Source organism: Ovis aries, chromosome 2, assembly GCF_016772045.2.
Source record: "Ovis aries strain OAR_USU_Benz2616 breed Rambouillet chromosome 2, ARS-UI_Ramb_v3.0, whole genome shotgun sequence".
Lineage (NCBI taxonomy): Eukaryota > Metazoa > Chordata > Mammalia > Artiodactyla > Bovidae > Ovis > Ovis aries.
This window is the reverse complement of record NC_056055.1, coordinates 209045567-209066859: the sequence shown is the minus strand read 5'-3', so window position 1 is coordinate 209066859 and position 21293 is coordinate 209045567. Positions and strand designations below refer to the sequence as shown.

The window sequence follows — 21293 nt, the reverse complement described above, 5'->3', positions numbered from 1 at the left end:
GAGTCTCCTGTATTGTAGGCAGACGCTTTACCATCTGAGCCACCAGGGACGTCTTCTTATATACATAATACATATATATATATTATAGATATATATGCTTTTATGAAAAGCCATTTTAGGAAATTAATAAAGTATTATGTTTTGGTAATAATTCCCAAGGAGACTGTCTTATGTTGGGTTCCCTAGAGGTAGACCCAGAAGTGAGGATTCATGTACAAATGGCTTGTTTAGGAGGTACCAAGAGGAAGTGACACAGGACAAGGAGAGGTGGAAGCCAAGCAGGGCTGTAACCTCAGAGAAAGGCTTTGGAGGGTCACGTCACCTGTATCCCACAGGCACGCTGGGACGCAAGTGATGCTTTGACATTTTTCCCAACCCACTACAAGGGGCTGGGTTTCATATTATTGGACCCCCGTGTTTCTATCCAGGCAGAAGCTGGGAGTTTCTGGTGGTGGGTAGAACTCACAAATGCATCTAAGTTCTCTGTAGCTGCAGGCAAATCACGTGCGGTAGCCCAAGGGCAGACATGGGATAAAGAGTCACAGAGACACATCAAGGACAGAGACAGATGCAGGAGAAGGGACCTGACAGGATCTGGAGGAAGCACTGGCCGGGGCCACTAGACAGTACTTTTAACATGGTAGAACCTGGAAGTTCCTATTCCCAGAAATTATTTGATCAATCAAGAATGATTAAGGAAAGTGTGACCACATGAAGGATGCAGATGTGTTTTCTTGGACCTGTGTGGCCTTGTAAAAATAAAGACATTTGGGCACTTCCCTGGTGGTCCAGTGGCTAAGACTTTGCACTCCCAATGCAGGGGTCTGGGGTTCAATTCTTGATCAGGGAACTAGGTCCCACATATTGCAACAAAGAGTTCGCACGCCCAACAAAAAGACTCCTGCATGCTGTAATGAAGATCAAAGATTCTGCATGCCTCAGTTAAGATCTGGAACAGCCACATAAATAAATAAATGTAAAAATTTTTTTAAATAAAAGCAAGGACATTTGATAGGAAAAAAAAAAAGAACCATGTGACCATAGGTATGCTACTTACATTCTCTTCATCTCAGGCTCTTCGTGAAATAAATGAAAGTGCCCAACTCAGGATTCTTGTGAGTATTATGCAAAGGAATACACACAAAGGATTCTAATCACTACCTATAGTATCAAATTACTAATTATTAATTTAATTTTTAAAAACTCCTTCATATTTAATATTGTAATTTTATATTCTTGGGCAGTGGGCCTCTCAGTGACATAATAGTATTATACCAGATTCAAATTATATGCAGATGATAAGAATATTACCAGGCAATATGAAGAATGTATTTTTAGTGACATATCAGAAGATTGCTGAACTGCATAAGAAAAGGAAGGGAAACAGAGCTTGGCTTTACCTAATGTAAGCAAAAATATAACTCATTTTGACACTGAGGTAGAAAAAAGAGCTAGAAGCTTGAATACCATCTGAGTTTATCATTTTGCATCATTTTAAACTCTAAATTCACCTATGAGTCAAGAAGATCTCAATCCTTTGTAGGAATTGCTATGAGAAAAAAAGCATCAACCAAGTGTAATGGAAAGAAAGAAACAGTAAACACAAAAGCAAAATATTTAAACTTAAGAGTTAGATGTGCGTGCACACTCAGTCCTGTCTGACTCTTTGTGACCCCATGGACTGTAACCTGCCAGTTTCTCTGGTCCATGGAATTTTCTAGGCAATAATACTGGAGTAGATTATCATTTCCTTCTCCAGGGGATATTTCCAACCCAGGGATCAAACCCATGTCTCCTGCATCTTCTGCACTGGCAGGCAGATTCTTTACCACTCTGCCACCCAGGAAGCCCTGGAAACAAAGGAAACAAATGTAAATATGCTGATGTTCATGCTGTTTCTTATGCTGCATGTGATAACTTCCTGTCTCTGATCAGGGGGTTCATGTTTTTTCACAATCATGAAGCTGAAACCAGCTAATTTCCAAGCTTTAGAATGCGTCTTGTGTGCTCAGTTCCATCAGTCGTGTCCGACTCCTTGTGACCCTGCTGCAGGAAGGCTTGCAGTTGTGGGTTTTATGGTGATGGGATTAGTTTCTGCGTTGTCTTTAGCCAATCATTCTGACTCAGAGTCCTTCCTGGTGGTGCACGCCTTGTTCAGCCAAGATGGATGCCAGAGAGAAGGATTCTGGGAGGTGGTCGGACATGTGGTATCTCCTTTTGACCTTTCCGGAACTCTTCCGGCTGGTAGTGGCTTATTAGTTCCATGTTCCTTAGCAGGACCTCCTGTCATAAAACAACTCGTGAAAATGGTTACTATGGTGCTTGGCCAGGGTGGGCGGTTTCAGTCAGTGTGCTTCCCCTAACAACCCTAAGGACTGTAGTCCGCCAAGCTCTTCTGTCTGTGGGATTCTCCAGGTAAGAATACTGAAGTGAGTTGCCTTGCCTTCCTCCAGGAGATCTTCCTGATCCAGGCATTGAACCAGTGTCTTTCCTGCATCTCCTGCATTGAAGGTGGATTCTTTACCCACTGAGCCACCTGGGAAGCCCTAGCTTTAAAGTAGATTAAAATAAAATTTCGAACCCAGCAAAGCCTCAGTACAGGCTGCTGCTGCTGCTAAGTTGCTTCAGTCGTGTCTGACTCTGTGTGACCTCATAGACGGCAGCCCTCCAGGCTCCTCTGTTCCTAGAATTCTCCAGGCAAGAATACTAGAGTGTGTTGCCATTTCCTTCTCCAATGCATGCATGCATGCATGCTAATTCGCTTCAGTCATGTCCAACTCTGTGCAACCCTATGGACAGCAGCCCACCAGGCTCCTCCGTCCATAGGATTCTCTAGGCAAGAATACTGGAGTGGGTTGCCATTTCCTTCTCCAGTACAGGATACTTTCAAAATTGCATTAGTTGCATCAGTTGTGAAGTTTTCCCAAACTATTACCATTTAAGACCAGAAAGTTGAAAACATCCTTGAGAAAGATGAGTGTAGTCATTCATCACTCTTCTAGTCTTGCTTTTAGTATCCTTTCATACAGAGTAAAACACTTTCAGAAGACGTAAAAAACATGTCCTGGCCCTCCGTCTCCCATACCCTCAGAGAGACGTGAAGCCCCTGAGAAAGCTACAATTGCATCTGAAACTTTTGGAAAGATCCCTGTGAGTGGTTTCAGGCAACCTGATGGCTTGCATTTTCATCCATTCCCTACCAGCTTTATTTGGCCATGGACTCAATCTTTAGACACGAATTGAGCTTTGTAGTTCCTAAAGTACTCAGAGGTCCAACTTGTTAACAGACAGCCTTAGAAACTAAAACACGGGCTGTATAAAAGCTAATAAACTGAGTCTCAGGCCTCAGGTCTTTTCTAGGATATGGCATTGGTGACCATACTAGTTTTCTTCCTTCACATGCTGACCATTGATGAAACCCAACCATTTGCTCCCTGACAATGCCACAATTGTGAAGCGGGCATTTTTATGTAAATAGCTGTTCTCTGATTCATTAAGCCCCACTGCCCCTGACATTTTCCTTTCTGACCCTTATAAGCCACACACTGGCAAAACACAAAAAAAGAAGAAGGACAAAGAAAGGCAATAAAAGGGTTACAACCAAGAAGTGTATTGTGACTGTGATCAACAAGGAAATTCAGAAATGGGTGACTGAACACCCAAGGATGCCTTGTCAGTCGGTCACAGCGACAACATTTGTTCAAAGCCTGACAAGTGCTTAGCATCATTTCAAGGGGTCACATAGAGATACATAGGAAATGACAGTCATAGGTGCTACCTGAAGAGCATGTAAAGTGTCATGGACAAGATGGCACCATTAAATGGCTGTGTACCTGGAAACATACAATCTGGCCCTTACTTACCTCTCTACTTACTCTTTATTTCTTTCCTAGCCCCTGCTACAAGCTGCTATGGTTAGTTTATATATTTGTGTTCTTGATTATAATGGCTCTCCAGAAAGGAGATTTGCCTGGTAAGCAATGCTGTCCATTCCACTCAATCTCACCCACTGGAACAGAAATTCTACAAGAACAGGGACCATATCCACTTTATTCACCATTGTAAACCCAGAGCTTAGCAAAATGTACCTTGTAGATTCTCAAAAAAAATTTTTTTAATAAGTAAAATATTAAATAAATAAGTAAAACGAGCAACAGCTATAGAGAAATTATATAACTTTATCTTCTGACTGCTGCTACTAACATAGTTACATAAAATTAAGAGTAAACTTGGGTCAAAGGCACAAGCAAAATTTTCAAAGAATTTAGAGGGGAAAACGCTTTCCAGACCCTGAGGCAGCTGCCTTGAAACTGACCACAGATCAGTTTCTGTGAGCACAGGCAAGATCAGAGCTTCCTAGACGACCTATAGATGTGTGAGCCACTGAATCGTAGAGTGGTACCTGGTAAAGAATCTGCCTGCAGTGCAGGAGACCTGGGTTTGATCCCTGGGTTGGGAAGATCCCCTGGAGAAGGGAAAGGCTGCCCACTCCAGTATTCTGGCCTGGAGAATTCCATGGACTGTATAGTCCATGGGGTTGCAAAGGGTTTTACCCGACTGAGTGAGTTTCAGTTGTAGCATTACTGTACCAATAACTAATATTATACTCTTTTAGAGTAATAAAAATTAATTACAGCAGAACAAACATGAAAATACAAAGATGATTCATCTTTATTGAAAGTATTTCTAGTTAAATTATTTGATTTCTCCATAGTTGCAAAAGCACCTTTTGGGCAGCCATTTCCATGTCACTGGGGCTGAGCAGGCCTGGGTAGGATGCACTTAGAGAAGAGACATGATGGACATCAGCAAGCTCAGCACCAGAGCAGTAGATTTAGCCTTTATGGCACTGTTTGTGTACCAGTATTTCTCATATACATCATCCAGGACTGAAAGCACAGCCTCCATGGTTTCCTCACAAGTGGCCTGAATCTGAGTTTCTGGCAGGACAAATCCATAGGTACCATTGTCCCTCAGTTCAAATGTGTATGAAAAGGGGATCCCAATGTCCCGAGCCCAGTCTCTTGAGGATCCTGATGTAGCATCTACAAATAAAACATGGAGGCAGAGTTAGAAGTTACCCTGGGAAAAGATAGATATCTATAGCCATTTAAGGGACTAAAGGTTCAGCCTAGCAAAATCAACTCTTTCATATTAGGATCTATGGACAGCTGCCTTCTTCCTCTCTGTGGTATTTCCGGCTTCTGTCTCCACTTACCATCCCCACAATACCTGGCATTATGCTGAGCACCTAACAGAGGTTTGGTTAAAATTTCTCAGCTGAATCAAAGACAAGACAATCTCATATTAGACAGTAAGAGTCAACTGACATATCAAGGACAGAAACAAAATGACCTATAGGACAAATATTAGGAGAATATCATCTTGTTGGTTCTTCAGTGCTTGGAGGAGGTGGTAGCTGGGGATTGGGAAAGAAATGCATGGTTCTTTCAACTAAATTGTTTAAAAAAAAAAAAAAAACCTCCAGGCCCCACCTCTTTTGCTTTCTTAGCCTGATGGTCCTCTGGGAACTAAATCAACTGATAAGGGTCATTGGAAACGGTCTTTCCTGTTAACTCCTGTACCTTCTCATGGCTAGCATTTTATAACTGAAGCCAGAGGGAGTACTGATCTGAGCCAGTGTATTAATTTTTACTCTTAGTTAGCTTGCACCTTATCCCTAGAGAGCACAATTCTGGATTTGTACAGACTGCCTTTTATCCTTGATCATTTTGATTTGTACAACTTCCTGTTGATCCATGGAACGCTTTTATCCTGTCCACCCCACCCCACTCCAAAGTCCACTGATTTCTTTTGTGCCTCAGATACTATTGAAGAAGCAAAAAAAAAAAAGATACTTACATAAAATATCTGCACTCGATCCAACTCTATAATTGGTTCCATGCTTTGCTTTCAATGCATTTGCTGCCTTCTGTCCAACTTGGATCTGTAGGTGGGAAATGCAGAGACAGATATCTGGTGTTAAAAATAAATCTAACAATCCAGAGGGTTTGCTATTTTGTCCAAATCCATCCTCTGAGTTCCAGACCATCTTTCTAACTTCCCACTGAACACCTATACCTGGGTCATCTGCTGATACTTCAGACTCAATATACTCAAATCCAGTTTCATCATCTCCTCCACTAATAAGGCTGTTTTGATTTTTATCATTCTGTCTTATCACGAGCCCCATATGTAAATTCCGACAAGCATCTTTGACTCTTCTCTCAAATAATGACCAAGTTGCACTTCTAACATCATCACTCTATTTCAGTTTTATTAACTCTGAAATGGACTATTGTCATCTTCTAATGAATTTTCCTTCCTCTCACTAATCCTTAATCCCAGCTGGTCTCCCTGACTTCACGGTGAACTTTTGTAGAGCAGGACCATGATCATGATCCTGCTGAAAACCCTCACTGACTCTTGGTTGCCCACTGCATTAGGATACACTGCTCAGTGTAGTTTTCAGATTCTCTACAATAAGGACCAAACCCCACCTTTCCCGCATCATATTTTCTTGGTCCCACCCTAGATTATAGTCAAACTCCAGTTCTCCCACAGTTCCCCAGATGTACCCCATGTTCCTCAGCCTCTCTGCATTTTCTCAAGATACGCCCTGTACCTGGGATGTCTCATTTCTTATCTCTGTTGAAATTCTGCACCACCTCAAAACCTCAAGTGCCAAGTTCTCTGTAGGTCTTTCTTGAGCATCATGACTAGATTATCTCTCCCCCGCTTTTTTTTTTCTTACATAGCCCTTTCTTCATACTCCTCTTATTGCTTCCCTCTTATTTTTCTTTAAATGTATTTATCTTTCACAAGCTCATAGATTTTCAGAACAGGAAAAGACACCCTTCTCCGTACCTATCACCATGTCCCCTGACTGCATTGGAAACCCTTCAGAACTAGATGATGTCTAAGGTCTCAGCCTCGCTCTCCGAAGACCCTTCCCTGAGATCAGAAACACTAACTGAAGTCTAACTGTATTGGCTGTGTTTATTGACCATGTAATAAATCTCCTTTCATACCCTACTGACAGTCTAAGTATTCCCCACCCTAGATTCCCTACTGCTATATTTTAGCCACCTGATGACTTACCCCACTACTTCCCCTTGGGTTCTACATGAGACACCGTGAAAATCCCCTTAGCCGCCACCTACCTGGATCCACCATTCCTTCATCCCCTAGGGCAGCCAGACTACATTTTCAGGAGCGTCAGTTCCCGTACTTCTTCCCTTGACTAGTGACAGATCTTGTTTTAGATTCTGCTTTTGTTTTTTTCCTGCTCCTGTACTGTCCCACTGAATCCTAATGTGTGACCGTGTGGTGTTCGGGTAAAGTGGATTTAGGCACAGTGACATTCAAAATGAAAAGCACGAGAGGTAATAAGTGGTGGTAGGGTTCCATACAGCAATGGTAGGACTTAGAACTTTAAATTGAACATATTTGCAAGCTTTTTGCCTCCTCTCCTCTCACTACTGAGTTTTACATTCTCTCTCTCTTCCTGAAAGATTCTACATCTGCCCTAGTTCATGGTTCCTAGTTCCTGTTTCTGTCTCCAGAACTGATTTGATGGGTAGGAAGGGTTAAATAACTGCAAGGAATAAATCTGGTTTTAATCACTTACCCTGGAAAGAAGTTGTTGTTTTTGTTGTTCAATCGCTAAATCATGTATGACTCTTTGTGACCCGCCAGGCTCCTCTGTCCATGGGATTTCCCAGGCAAGAATAACTGGAGTGGATTGCCATTTCCTTCTCCAGGGGATCTTCCTGACCCAGGGATTGGACACTTGTCTCCTTCATTGGGCAGGCAGGTTCTTTACCCCTGAGCCACCAGAGAAGCCTCTGGAAAGGGGTACAAGAGCTGTCTGCAGAAAGAAGAGGAAATTACAAGAAGGAGAAGAGAGTCAGGGAGGCGATTTTTGGAGAGAAAAATTCCATTAAGGAAATCAGAAAGAAGAGTAGAGAGAAAGGAAGGATTCAGGGCAGTTGCCGTGAGTGAGTGAAATTAAAACACGCACCCTGGAGAAAGAGTTGCTAAAATTTAGCAGCTCACTCCTTTTTGTAGTTCTTTGGGAGTCTCTGGTAGAGATATGAATTGCTTTTAATTATTCTTAATTCCCATGTGTATCTGTGTTTCTTTGAAATAAACTCTGCTAACTTGTCCATGTGGGGTCTTAACCTTTATTTGGTTTGCATGAAGCAGCTCCAGGCTACATTTTCTATTCAGATGGGTTCTTGCACTCATTTTTTATTTCTTGAAACTCACTCCAGACCAAGATTCTTTCTTCTCATGGCCAAACTTAATTTTATATAGTTCCGTCTCCTTAAATCTGCCTATTGGGTGGGAAAGAGTCTTTTCCAGTTTCCTTTTCTTCATTGACAAAAGAACTTGTGATTTTTTAAATGATTACACCAGGAATTACAATGGATAAGTAGATAGGAATAGGAAATATAACATCTATGAGAAGCACACAGCTGTGATACTTAGCTTATGAGTTTGGTCCTTTCTGAAAAGATGAAATGATTTCCCTAAATGTCCCTATCTCTAGGGGTCGACCTCCTGATTATTCTTCTGCCTCCTTTCAACACTATACTGCAAGGCCATAGAGAGCCAATTCCTCTGCTGTCCTTCTTCTCAGCCTAAAGTTTCCTTCTAGTCAAAATAATAAAAAATCTCTTTGCTAGTAGTGTGTAATTTACATTGTTAAAGACCTCATGCATGCTTAATAACTTCTTTCCTGGGCCCAGAAAGTTTCCTATAGGCATATATTCACAGGCAAGCACTCAACAAGATTGATTAAGGCCCTGGCATCTGTGTGGGAGGATGGAGCTTGGAATGGGATACAGGGGTTGATATGGAAAGAGTTCAAATGGAAAGAATGTCAGCATTCGAAACATTAGACTTCTTATAGCTATTCTAATTTCCAGAGAAGTTTCAAATGAGGCTATATATAGTTCTATTTCCCCTACTTAGTGATTGCCAAGTTGTCTATCACACAGTATAATATTTATCATGATTTATACAAATTTTTCGTTTTGTAAATACATAGAGATTAATTACTAGTCTCTGGTGGTTGTAAATATACCAGAAATGGAACACTCCTGGAACAGTTGGTGTGATTCTGTCTTTGTGTGCTCTCTCAAAGCTTACCACTGAGAACCTAAAAACACTGCTAACTAGCTTCAATGAGTTTGACACATGGTGGCAACATTTTCAGTCTTTTTATGGAGAAGTCTTAGTGATGAATGTTATGCTAACTTTTCAACACCTGATACTGTAAGAGACACAGAAGTGAAGCAATCTTTGTCAATTCAATTTTCCAGTCTCTACATAGAGTATTAAGGATTGCCAGTAATTCTCATCTTAGAGTTCCACCTTCCATTAGTGGTAAAGTCAGTACCACACTGTGGTCAGAGGGTTCTAAGGAGACAGCCCTCAGTAGCCCAAGACCCTGTGAACTTTGAATGCAAACCTTGCAACATGGAGATGTCGTATCTGTTTTCCTGGACCAAAAAAGGGAATGAAATTACCTAGAAAAATACTGGGATATATGAGCCTCTTTTTTTTTTTATTTGCTGGTAGAAGACCTGTCCCATCAAAGATCTATAATGGCCTGTCTGTGGTGGTTCATTCGTATTTGTCATAGAATCCTTTAAGAAGGAATCAAATACCCACGGCGAGATGGTTGGACCGAATCATTGACTCAATGGACATGAGTTTGAGCAAACTCTGGGAGACAGTGAAGGACAGGGAAGCCTGGCATCTCCATGGGGTCACAAAGAGTCAGGAACAACCGAGCGACTGAACAACAACAATGGCAAATATCATAGGAACTGGGAGATAAGGAGGGGTCTGGGCTTCTTGACTGAAATCCCTGTTTCACTGCCTTACTGAAGAAATAGAATTTCTGGGGCACAGAAATAAGGAGAATATATAGGACACGGTGGCCCAGACATCAAAGTCAATGACAGCTTCCAGAAGTTGCAAACCCTTCTTAAGTGGAGAGGAGAGGCAGTGTCTGGTGGTCTGTGACGCTTGGAATCTGAAGACGTGAGCTCCAACCCAGACTCCACCATTTACTGTCTACAGGGATTTTAGAAATACTACTAACTCAAGGTCTTAACTTTTGCATCTCCAAAGTGAGCTTACTATATTGTCATGAGGATCAGATAAGGGCCATAAAACCTCCTCGTAATTTTTAAAGTTCTAGGTAAATGTTATTTCTACCTCGTACAAAATAATCAGGTAGTACAAATGCCCAAAAACAATTGTGGAAAGACACTGGGGTACTGTTGGATATTTCTGACTACTGGAGGAGGTATTCCCCTCAGCAAAGATCTATAGTGGTTTTTTATTAGTGCCCAGACATGCGTTTTATAAGCGATGTTACGGGGGAGACAGACAAGAGGAATGACAGTCAGTGGGCCACCAGCCTTCTAAGATTTTAAGAAGAGAGCAAGCCAGGCCCCCATCCAGCCCAGCATTCACTGATAATGAGAAACTTGTTTAAAAAATATTTTTAAAGGGTATACAGAAAATAGCAAGTGTTGGTGAGAATGTGGAGAGATTGGAACTCTTATTCACTATTGGAGGGAATGGAAAATGCTGTACTTGCTCTGGAAATGATGGTTCCTCAAAAAGTTGACGCTAGAATTACAACACGTTTCAGCAGTTCTACTCCTGGATGTGCCATATGCTCAGTTGTGTCTGACTCTTTGCGACCCCGTGGATTGTAGCTTGCCAGGCTCCTCTGTCCATGGAGTTTTCCAGGCAAGAATAAGAGAGCAGGTTGCCATTTTCTCCTCCAGGGGATCTTCCTGATCCAGGGATCGAAACTGCATCTCCTGTGTCTCCTGCACTGCAGGCAGATTCTGAATTGAAAGCAGGATCTCAAGGAGATATTTGTACTCTTGTGTTCATAGCTGCATTATTTGCAATAGGTAACAGATGGAAACAATTCAATCGCCCATTGATTGAAGAAAATGTGGTACATACATACAATGGAATATTAGTCAGCCTTGAAAAAAGAACTTCTGACACATGGTACAACATGTATGAAGCGTGAAGATATTATGCTAAGTGAAATAATCCAGTCACCAAAAGGACAGATGCTGTAAGATTCCACTTATATGAGCTACTTAGAGTAGTCAGACTCAGGAGGCAGAGAGTAGAATGCTGGCTGCCAGAGACAAGGTGGATCCAGAGTTGTTGTTTGACAGGTAGAAATATTTGATGATGCAAGGCGAAAGTTTTGAAGATTGGTTGCACCATAATGTGAATATACGTAACTACTGACCTGTCCACCTAAAAATGGTTACAATAGTAAATTTTATGTTATATCGATTCTACCACAATTAAAAATTGAAAAAATAAATTTTAGGAAAAGATAACAAATAGTACAACAATTCTAAATCGACCTTTTCTTTGACTTATGTCTATTGTTCTCAGGTTCACAAAAGGGCGAGAGAGCCCAGTACTTTCCAGCAATTCTGCGCACCAGGGCTTGGGTAAACAGAGCTTCAGAAAAGGACCTCAGATAAGACAAAGCAGAATTTCCCTGCCCCAGCTTGAATTCCACTGGCACTTCCCCTTACAAATATTCCTAGGCAAAAACTAGAGGCAGAGTTCAGGAAGAAATAAAGCATTGTGTTGAGCAGAGAAGAGAGCAGATATTATTTAGCCATGTTATTTTAGATATGCCATATTCCACTAACAGCTGGCAAGTTCTTTAAAGCACGGTTCAGAAGCTATAATTGCTGAACTGAGCTTCAAGAGAATTTACAGAAATGAAAGCACATTCCTACAGATTATTAACATAATCATCTCATTTATATTATACACGAATACCTAAGATGTCTCCCAACTTGACACTTTTCGAAACAGGTAGTTAATTAACGTGGGTAAAGCAGCATTTAACCTGAAGTCTTCCCAGCAGGCCGTCTGGCAAGGTGAGAAAAGCATGAGAAAGAAAATAAGGAAAAGCAGAGGGGACAAAAGCAGGGCTGGAGCCAAAATCCTACTAAAGGAAATGAGGGGTAAAGGAAGGCAGTGGATTCTCAGGGCTCCGGCACCGTGTATGGCTTACCAGTTCTTCATGGTTATTTGATTTATTTGTGGTGTAGCCATAAGGCACGAGAATGAGCTGCCCATAAGAGTGCATAGTCAGGAAGCAGGCAATGTTCTCCTTCTTGCTCTCGATAAAGCTGGAAACAGCTTTCGTCTCTGGTTCAGACATGGGCCCCGTTCCACAGAATGTTAAACTTTCACAGTTGTGAGATGCACCGATACCTGAAATATACAGGAAACCCCAAGGAAGGCATCACGGTCTCCGTTTAGCACTGACCTGGGTGGAGGGGGCGGCGGCAGGGGGAGGAGGGGCGGGGGTTGCGAGAAATCACTCTTACTCAGGGCATCTGTGGGTGGAATCAAGGCTTGCCTTTGCTTGTCTAAGTTTGTCCTGGTTAAATAAGTCATTTAAGGAGGAGCAGAGAAAGGCAGGAGGGCTGATGTTCAGATTTAGAAGCAAACTCCCTGCTTATGTGGCTGGGGAAGGAAGATGCAAAAAGGAAAAGCATTTTCAGCAGTCTTTCACTTAAATTTTTTGTGAACCCTGAAACAAATGCTTGGGAACCAGTTCTTGGGTTCCAGGGTCAGCCTCTGTCATAGTCTTATTGTCCTAGGTGTCTCTCTTGCTGTTTTACTGGCATGAGTCTCTCTAGAGCTATTTTGCAAGGATAGGAAAACAGTTATTTTCAGTCAGTTGTCCTCACCAATAATAATAAGGACCATAAATAGAGCACCTTTTCCATGCTGGGCACTGTGCTCAGCCCCTCCTGTAAGACATCTGAGAAATGGGATCAGTTCAGTTCAGTTCAGTCGCTCAGTCGTGTCCGACTCTTTGCGACCCCATGAATCGCAGCACGCCAGGCCTCCCTGTCCATCACCATCTCCCGGAGGTCACTCAGACTTGCGTCCATCAAGTCCGTGATACCATCTAGCCATCTCATCCTCTGTCGTCCCCTTCTCCTCCTGCCCCCAATCCCTCCCAGCATCAGAGTCTTTTCCAATGAGTCAACTCTTCGCATCAGGTGGCCAAAGTACTGGAGTTTCAGCTTCAGCATCATTCCTTCCAAAGAAATCCCAGGGTTGATCTCCTTCAGAATGGATTGGTTGGATCTCCTTGCAGTCCAAGGGACTCTCAAGAGTCTTCTCCAATACCACACTTCAAAAGCATCAATTCTTCAGTGCTCAGCCTTCTTCACAGTCCAACTCTCACATCCATACATGACCACAGGAAAAACCATAGCCTTGAATAGATGGACCTTAATCGGCAAAGTAATGTCTCTGCTTTACAATATGCTATCTAGGTTGGTCATACCTTTTCTTCCAAGGAGTAAGCGTCTTTTAATTTCATGGCTGCAGTGACCATCTGCAGTGATTTTGGAGTCCCCCAAAATAAAGTCTGACACTGTTTCCATTGTTTCCCCATCTATTTCCCATGAAGTGATGGGACCGGATGCCATGATCTTAGTTTTCTGAATGTTGAGCTTTAAGCCATCTTTTTCACTCTCCACTTTCACTTTCATCAAGAGGCTTTTGAGTTCCTCTTCACTTTCTGCCATAAGGGTGGTGTCATCTGCATATCTGAGGTTATTGATATTGAGAAATGGGATATTTCCTGCCATATCAGTAAACAAGGATATCATAGTCATCACCAATTGCAGCCCTCCAATGTGAGCTGAGCCCTAAGGGAACTCGGGAAGGAGAAGAATACTTGCTATCTAGCAGCCATCAAAATGCAGCCCCTCTCTGCAGTGAGCCCCAAGGAAGTTCAGGAGGTGAAAAACAGACAATACTGGCCCCAGAGAGCTGAGGTGCATATCAAAGGAATGGTTCAGTCCAGACTCTTGCATCTTCCCACACACAGAAAGGGTTAAATTCCTTATCTGGTATATCTGGTTTTCTCTCATTAACAATGATATTTTGACCTTCAGACCACCTGCTCTTTATTGTGAAACTCTACATAAACCTGGCTTTTCTCCTCACCTGCTCAGAGTAGTTCTCTCAAGGTCACTTCATACACTGTCTCCCAAGCTTGAAGTCCTAAAAATTCTCACCGAATAAAACACAATTCTCAACTTTTAGGTTGTAAATATTTTTCAGGTTGATACATCTTATTGAATCCCCATGACAACCTCCTGATAAGATGGTATTATGTTGAGCCATATTTTTAAAAAAGAGAAAACTAAAGCTGAGAGAGCAATTTTTCCAAGATCACACACACAGCCACTGAATCTGAACCTTTGTCATCTGGTTTTTAACCAGACTGCTCTTATCCATCTTTGTTTCTATTTGCTTCCAATCTATTGAGTCAGATTCAGAAACATGAAAATGCCTTGATGAGAAGAAAATGTTTGTGTTGTTCTGCCCTCATGCTATAAAAAATATCTGCAAGGATAATTCTCTGACTTTTCTTTGTAACAGTTCATAAAGAGGTCCTTGATGAAAGTGAAAAAGGAAAGTGAAGAAGCTGGCTTAAAACTCAACATTCAAAAAACTAAGATCATGGCATCCAGCCCCATCACTTCATGGCAAATAGATGGGGAAACAATGGGAACAGGGACAGACTATTTTCTTGGGCTTCAAAATCACTGTGGATGCTGACTGCAGCCAAGAAATTAAAAGACACTTGCTCCTAGGAAGAAAAGGTATAACAAACCTAGACAGTGTATTAAAAAGCAGAGACATCACTTTGTCAACAAAGGTCCATATAGTCAAAGCTGTGGTTTTTCCAATAGTCATGTACAGATGTGAGAGTTGGACAGTAAAGAAGGCTGAGCACCAAAGAACTGATGCATTCAAATTGTGGTGCTGGAGAAGACTCTTGAGAGTTCCTTGGACAGCAAGGAGATCAAACCAGTCAATTCTAAAGGAAACAAATCCTGAATTTTCATTGGAAGGACTGATGCTGAAGCTGAAGCTCAATACTTTGGCCACCTAGTGTGAAGACCTGACTCATTGGAAAAGACTCTGATGCTAGGAAAAACTGAGGGCAGGAGGGGAAGGGTGCAACAGAGAATGAGATGGTTGGATGGCATCATTGACTCAATGGACATGTGTTTGAACAAACTCTGGGAGACAGTGAAGGTCATGGAAGCCTGGCATGCTGCAGTCCACGGGGTCACAAAGAGTCAGACATGACTTAGTGACTGAACAATATATTTTAAACAAAGTGACGGGTTTCAAACATTATTCACACTGATCAAAGTCATCATTGCCCTTTTTTAGGCAATCTCACTTGAAATGAGTCCTGCAAATGAGTGCTGCTGTTCTTACTGCATAGATAATATCATCTCTTTAGACAGAGTAACACTGATCAGGAAGTCCAGAAAGCTATACAAAATTAGATGTTTATTTCAAAAGTTGCATATATAAATAGTACTAACTCCAGTAACGCACCTTTTTCCTGGCTTCTCTGCTCCATTTTTTTCTTTTTTTTTTTGTTATTCATCTACTTACTAATGATGTACTTAGTAAGCATGTACTTACTACACCAGGATGCATCAAAGTTTCGATTGAGATCTGTTCCAAAACACGTGCCATTATTATGGGATGAACGGGATTTCCTCCAAAGCCGATCCTGTAACAGGGAAACAAACAGGGATGTTGTCATTCTAAGGTCTCATAAATCACAGTGTTAGTGATGATGGGTGGTCCTTGAACATGAAAAATAGTTGCTAGGATTGTTTGGAAGAAGCTGCCTCAATATTATGAAGCTAGTGAATTTAATTTTTAGTCCCCCAGATGGGTTAGTAACCCCCAATAACAGGAACATCCGTACAACCCTAAGTGCACGTGTGTGTAAACCATCACTTTGCAGGGGTAATTTGGCCTCTCCCTCATGGGCAGATTAATAGTGCCTGGTGGATGTGATCTGCTTAATCAGGAAAAGCTTCAGAGAGTCATTTTGTTTAAGGTCCAAGTGATAAAGAATGAAAGAGAAATGGCTTGGCAGATGGAAAAAGGCTCTTCCAGGTGCATCAGAGATGGTTTGTGCACATTTCTAGAAGCAGACAACTGATGAGTAGAGATAGGGATAAAGACATGTTTCACCAGATAAGCCAGGAGGGAAGGGCTTGATTCATACTGGGCCAGAGAGGCCGTTACAGAGAAAGGGGTCCCTTGAAAGTCTGGAGGAGCCGGAAGAAGTGGGAGGAATGAATACTCCCTAGAAACAGGGGCTCTGACTTCTGGAGCGGTATGCTTTAGAAACATTTTAAAAGAGAAAATTGTCTATTAAATAAAAATCTTGGATTTCCCTGGTGGTGTAGTGAATATGAATCCGCTTGTCGATGCAGGGTTCAATCCCTGGTCAGGAAGACCCCCACGTGCCACAGAGCAACTAAGCCTGCGTTCCACAGCTACTGAGCCTGTGCACCCTCGAGTCTGTGCTCAGCAACAGAAGAAGCCAGCACAATGAGAAGTCCACACACAGCAATGAAGAGTACCCCAAGCTTACTGCAAATAGAAAAAGCCTGCACAAAGCAACGAAGACCCAACGCAGCCAAAAAAAAAAAAAAAGATAATTTTATGAGATGTTCCCTTGCCCCCAACTCCATATGCATGACCACCACGGAAAAATAAAGGTTGGGTTAGAATTTGTAGATTATTTGTGCCACTCATGTTTCAAGAACTGATTTAAGGATACATGGTAGTATAGGAATTTTATACCAACATAATCTTTATCAGGTGACAGGCAATCCACAAATGTCAAAGAGATAGAGTTGAAGAAACATTAAGTCTGGCTGAAAAACTGGGAATATGTCAAAAAACAAACAAACAAAAATGTTCAAAAAAGGCCTTCAGTCTCCTCAATCCTAAACTTAACTTAGATTGTTGACTTAAAAATGTGGATTTTAATCCCAAATGAGGTTTCTTCCTTTAAATGACCACAAAACATTTTTATAGTTGCAGTGACTGAAGTCAGAAAATGAACCTGAATCAAGATCTAGTTCATGAACCCATCCCAGGACCAAACTCAATGTACTCACAGTCGTCCAAGTGTAGATGTAACCATCTATGTTAAGAACCGGAAGCACATAGAAGTCCAGGTTTTTAAGGAGCCTTCTTATCCTTGAGCTGTCTTTATAGTTCTGTAGAATCTGGACATTTAATAGAAAAATGTTTGGAATGATCCTGGGAAGAGATCTTTTCTCTCAATTTTCTGACAATTTCAGCTGAATTGTGAGTGTGGCCTTTGACCATCAATCCTGCCTCAATTGTCCTGTTCAATGCTGTGGTCTTTCTGAAACCTCTGCATGCATCAGAATCACCTGGAGTCTGGCTTGTTAACATACTGCCCACCTGGCTATACACCCCCCATCTCCACCCCTAGCCCCAATTCACTAGGTATGAGGTAGTGAGGTAGAAACCCAGAATTTGCATTTTAACAAGTTCCCAGTTATGTTGATGCTATGGGTCTAGGAACTACACTTTGAGAACTACTCCTTGTGGATGTCATCCTGTTTGGGCTTCTGAAAAGGCTTGACACAAAAGTATCTTATATTAATTACAAAGTCTTATTCCCTAAGGAGGGGTATAGGTAATGTGTGAGAATTCACGGTGCAAGGTATTGATAGTTTCTATGTGTTAATCTCTTAATCCACACAACAGGCACTGAAGTAGTCATTTCATGCACTTTTTGCAGGTGAAAAACTAGGGGTCCTGGTGTTAGAAATTGTGCACCAGACTATCAGGAAGAGATGGCTCTGGGATTCAAACTCATCTCTGACTCCCAAGATGTATTTTCTTCTCCATTTAGATTTGTTTACCTTCCAATAAAAATGATTTGGGGTGCACTATAAAGACAACAGAACATCTAACTCAGTTTTCAGTGAACCTACTTATGAATTCCATTCACTTTGAGGTGAAGGAGCAGCTCAGTGGAGAGCTGCCTTGCCAACATGTGAAAAGAAACGTGCTCTCCAAATAGCCGAGACGTGACAGGTGTTTTGTAGGGTCGTTAACCACCTGGTGTCTCAGACAGTAAAGAATTCGCCTGCCATGTGGGAGATGTGGGAGACCTGGGTTCAGTCCCTGGGTCGGGAAGATCCCCTAGAGGAGGGCATAGCAACCCACTCCAGTATTCTTGCCTGGAGAATCCCCATGGACAGAGGAGCCTTGCAGGCTATAGTCCATGGGGTTGCAAAGAGTCAGACACGAAGCACAGCTAGCCATTGTGAGAAAATTAAAAACACTTACTTCTTTCACAAACCACTGGCAGAAAGCAGGGGCAATCCATTCCCTGGCATGAATTCCACAGTCCATCCAGATAATCTTCTTGGGGTTATTGGATGGTTGGCTGATCTGGAGGGGACATTTGTGTTCCATTATCAAACAATTGCTTATGATTGCAAGCCACTGTGACAAATTATTAGATTTTTCCCCCCCTAAGGGCACCTGTCTCCCTCCATTGTATGGTTTCAAGGATGAGGCAAGGCTGCTGGCAAAGACACCCACCAATATGACCCTCCTATGGTTACACTTACTTTCTTATTGTTCTTAGGACAACTTACTGACTCCCCTGTGTCCCCCACACAAAGCCTGGTCTTCCCTGGTCTTACCTGTTACCTTAAATTATTCCCCAACTTTAAATAAAGGCAAAAACTTCCAAGCCACAAACTGTGACGCTAAATCTCTATAAACCTTAGAAAACCTTCCCACATAGAGTTCACTCCGAGTCAAAAAGTACACAAGTAGTAACATTCAAGAATCAAAAGAAGTAAAATTGAATCCCAGTCTACATTTAAGGGCTTCCCTAATGGCTCAGCAGTAAAGAACCCCCCTGCCAATGCAGGAGACATAAGAAATGCCAGGTCAGTCTCTGGGTTGGGAAGATACTCTGGAGAAGAAAATGGCAACCCGCTCCAGCATTTCTGCCTAGAAAATCACATGGACAGAGGAGCCTGGCGGGCTACAGTTCATAGAGTTGCAAATAGTCAGACACAACTAAAGTGACTTAACATGCACACAAGCACTACATTTAAACTTCTTGAAAACTGTGAAAGGATCCAAATATACAATGTCCTGCAATACTTATTAAATTCATTAATTTCCTCTTTCTTTAGAGACTCCTCCAGTCCCAGCTGACCCAGTCTTCTGTTTCCTCTTCCCACTTGTCATTCTTGTCTATCAGGTCAGCCTCCCTGAAACAACAGAGATCCCCTCCTCTTTCAGGGCAATTGTGGATTAACCTGGCAATTACAGATTCTCTTTGGTGGAGAAGCTGTGAACATGTCCATGTTTGTAACAGTCACATCTGGTTCTGTTTTGTAAATGTCCTGGGCTCTTGTTCACTGAAAGCTCTTGGGAGTTGGACTGATGATGGTTCTCCCTCTGTATCTATGAGAAAGTTACAAATTTTGAAATATGCGGCTTGAACTCATCATATTCAAGGAATTTTTCCTTTTAGCCTCACCCATTTTCAAAGCTCCTAATCTACCTTTTACCTTAAATTCTGTCTTATAATTCCCTCTTTTATGAATATATATATGACCATAAGTTTTTCTTTATTGTCTCCTTATTACATGCCAATTCTCTTTTTTAAAAGATGTCCTGTGCAAAGGATGTTTAGATGTCTTCTTGGCTGACTCAGCTCAGCTTGACAGCCTATGGAAAGTCACGTAGGTAGGTGGCCCACGTTTAACATAGCAGTCAACTCCTGGGTAAATTCTGTTTTGAAGTCAATAGACTTTTTTGTAACTGTGATTAACTAAAATTTGAGGATGTGCTTCGCAAAATAACATGTCTATAGTAAATAGTAAGAGGATAGCAAACAAATAATGCTAGTTTTTAATGCCAAACTGCTTTGGTGGTGGTTCTTGAAGAGCAGTCCTGGGCAAGTAATATCAGCACCAGCTGAGAACTTGTTAGAAATGCACTGTGGTCCTGAAACTTGTGCGTGTGTGTGCTTAGCTGTGCAGTCATGTCCAACTCTTTGTGACCTCATGGACTGTAGCCTACCAGGTTCCTCTGTCCATGAGGATTCTCCAGGCAAGAATACTGGAATGGGTTGCTATGCCTTCTCCAGGGGATCTTCCCAACTCAGGGATTGAACCCAGGTCTCCAACATTGCAGGTGGATTCTTTACCATCTGAGCAGGGAAGCCCTCTGAAACTTGAGTGAGCATCAAAATGACCTGGGGGAGGGCTTGTTAAAGCACAGATTGCTGAGCCCAACCCCAGAGTTTCTGATTCAGTAGATCGGCAGTTAGGCCCAAGCATGTGTATTTCTAACAAGTTCCCAGGTAATGTTGATGCTGCTGGTCCAGGGCCACCCTTTGAAAACCCACTGATTAGGTGCAGCAGTTGTCAACCCTGCCTGTACCTTAGGCTCATCTAGGGAGCTTTCAAGGGGTGCCTGGGACCGATCCTGGAGCAATTAGCTCAGAATCTCTGTGAATGGGACCCAGGCATCAGTATTAAGCAACCAGCATTGAAAAATCACTGGTCCAAACCTGAGAGTCTATGGAAAAGTGGTTAATCAGTCTCAAACACTTTTCATTATGTCATATGCAGAAGGGGCAGAGAACTTTGGGAATGGCTTATTCCTCTGGCTATGCTATGGTCTGACTTTGTGACTTTGCACGAGTCACTTTACTTCTCTGGGTCTTTGTTCCCTTAGAAAATGAGGGAACCAAACATAAAGGTTGTCCATAATATTCAAATATTTTTATGGAAAATAATGTGTTAAAGAAAGCTGAGCACTGAAGAATTGATGTTTTTGAACTGTGGTGTTGGAGAAGACTCTTGAGAGTCCCTTGGACTTCAAGGAGATCCAACCAGTCCATTCTGAAGGAGATCAGCCCTGGGATTTCTTTGGAGGGAATGATGCTGAAGCTGAAACTCCAGTACTTTGGCCACCTCATGCAAAGAGTTGACTCATTGGAAAAGACTGATGCTGGGAGGGATTGGGGACAGGAGGAGAAGGGGACGACCCTGGATGAGATGGCTGGATGGCATCACTGACTTGATGGACATGAATCTGAGTGAACTCCGGGAGTTGGTGATGGACGGGGAGGCCTGGCATGACAGGGAGGCATGACATCCATGACATCCATCCAGGCAAAGAGTCAGATACGACTGAGCGACTGAACTGAACTGAATGTGTTAAAAAAAATAAACAATTTTGTAAAAACTCAAAAGCGTGAAAAGTGAACTGGGGATTTCACCCTTATGCAGACCATCCTTCCTGCCCCTACCCCACCAACTGTGGGAGCTCTGGAGGCA

General features: G+C 42.2%; 1 protein-coding gene across 1 annotated transcript in view; it reads right to left on the bottom strand.

Annotated features, from left to right (window-relative positions):
* Positions 1–4649: 4649 nt before the first annotated feature.
* CPO (carboxypeptidase O) overlaps positions 4650–21293 on the bottom strand; it is a 32614-nt gene continuing 15970 nt past the window's right edge. The window contains exons 4-9 of the mRNA XM_004004862.5: positions 18268–18372; positions 17058–17168; positions 15556–15646; positions 12092–12294; positions 5863–5947; positions 4650–5045 (exon numbers count right to left, since the gene is read on the bottom strand). Coding sequence (XP_004004911.1) covers positions 4783–5045; positions 5863–5947; positions 12092–12294; positions 15556–15646; positions 17058–17168; positions 18268–18372 — 858 coding nt within the window. The 3' untranslated portion in view covers positions 4650–4782. The remainder of the gene's footprint in view (positions 5046–5862; positions 5948–12091; positions 12295–15555; positions 15647–17057; positions 17169–18267; positions 18373–21293) is intronic.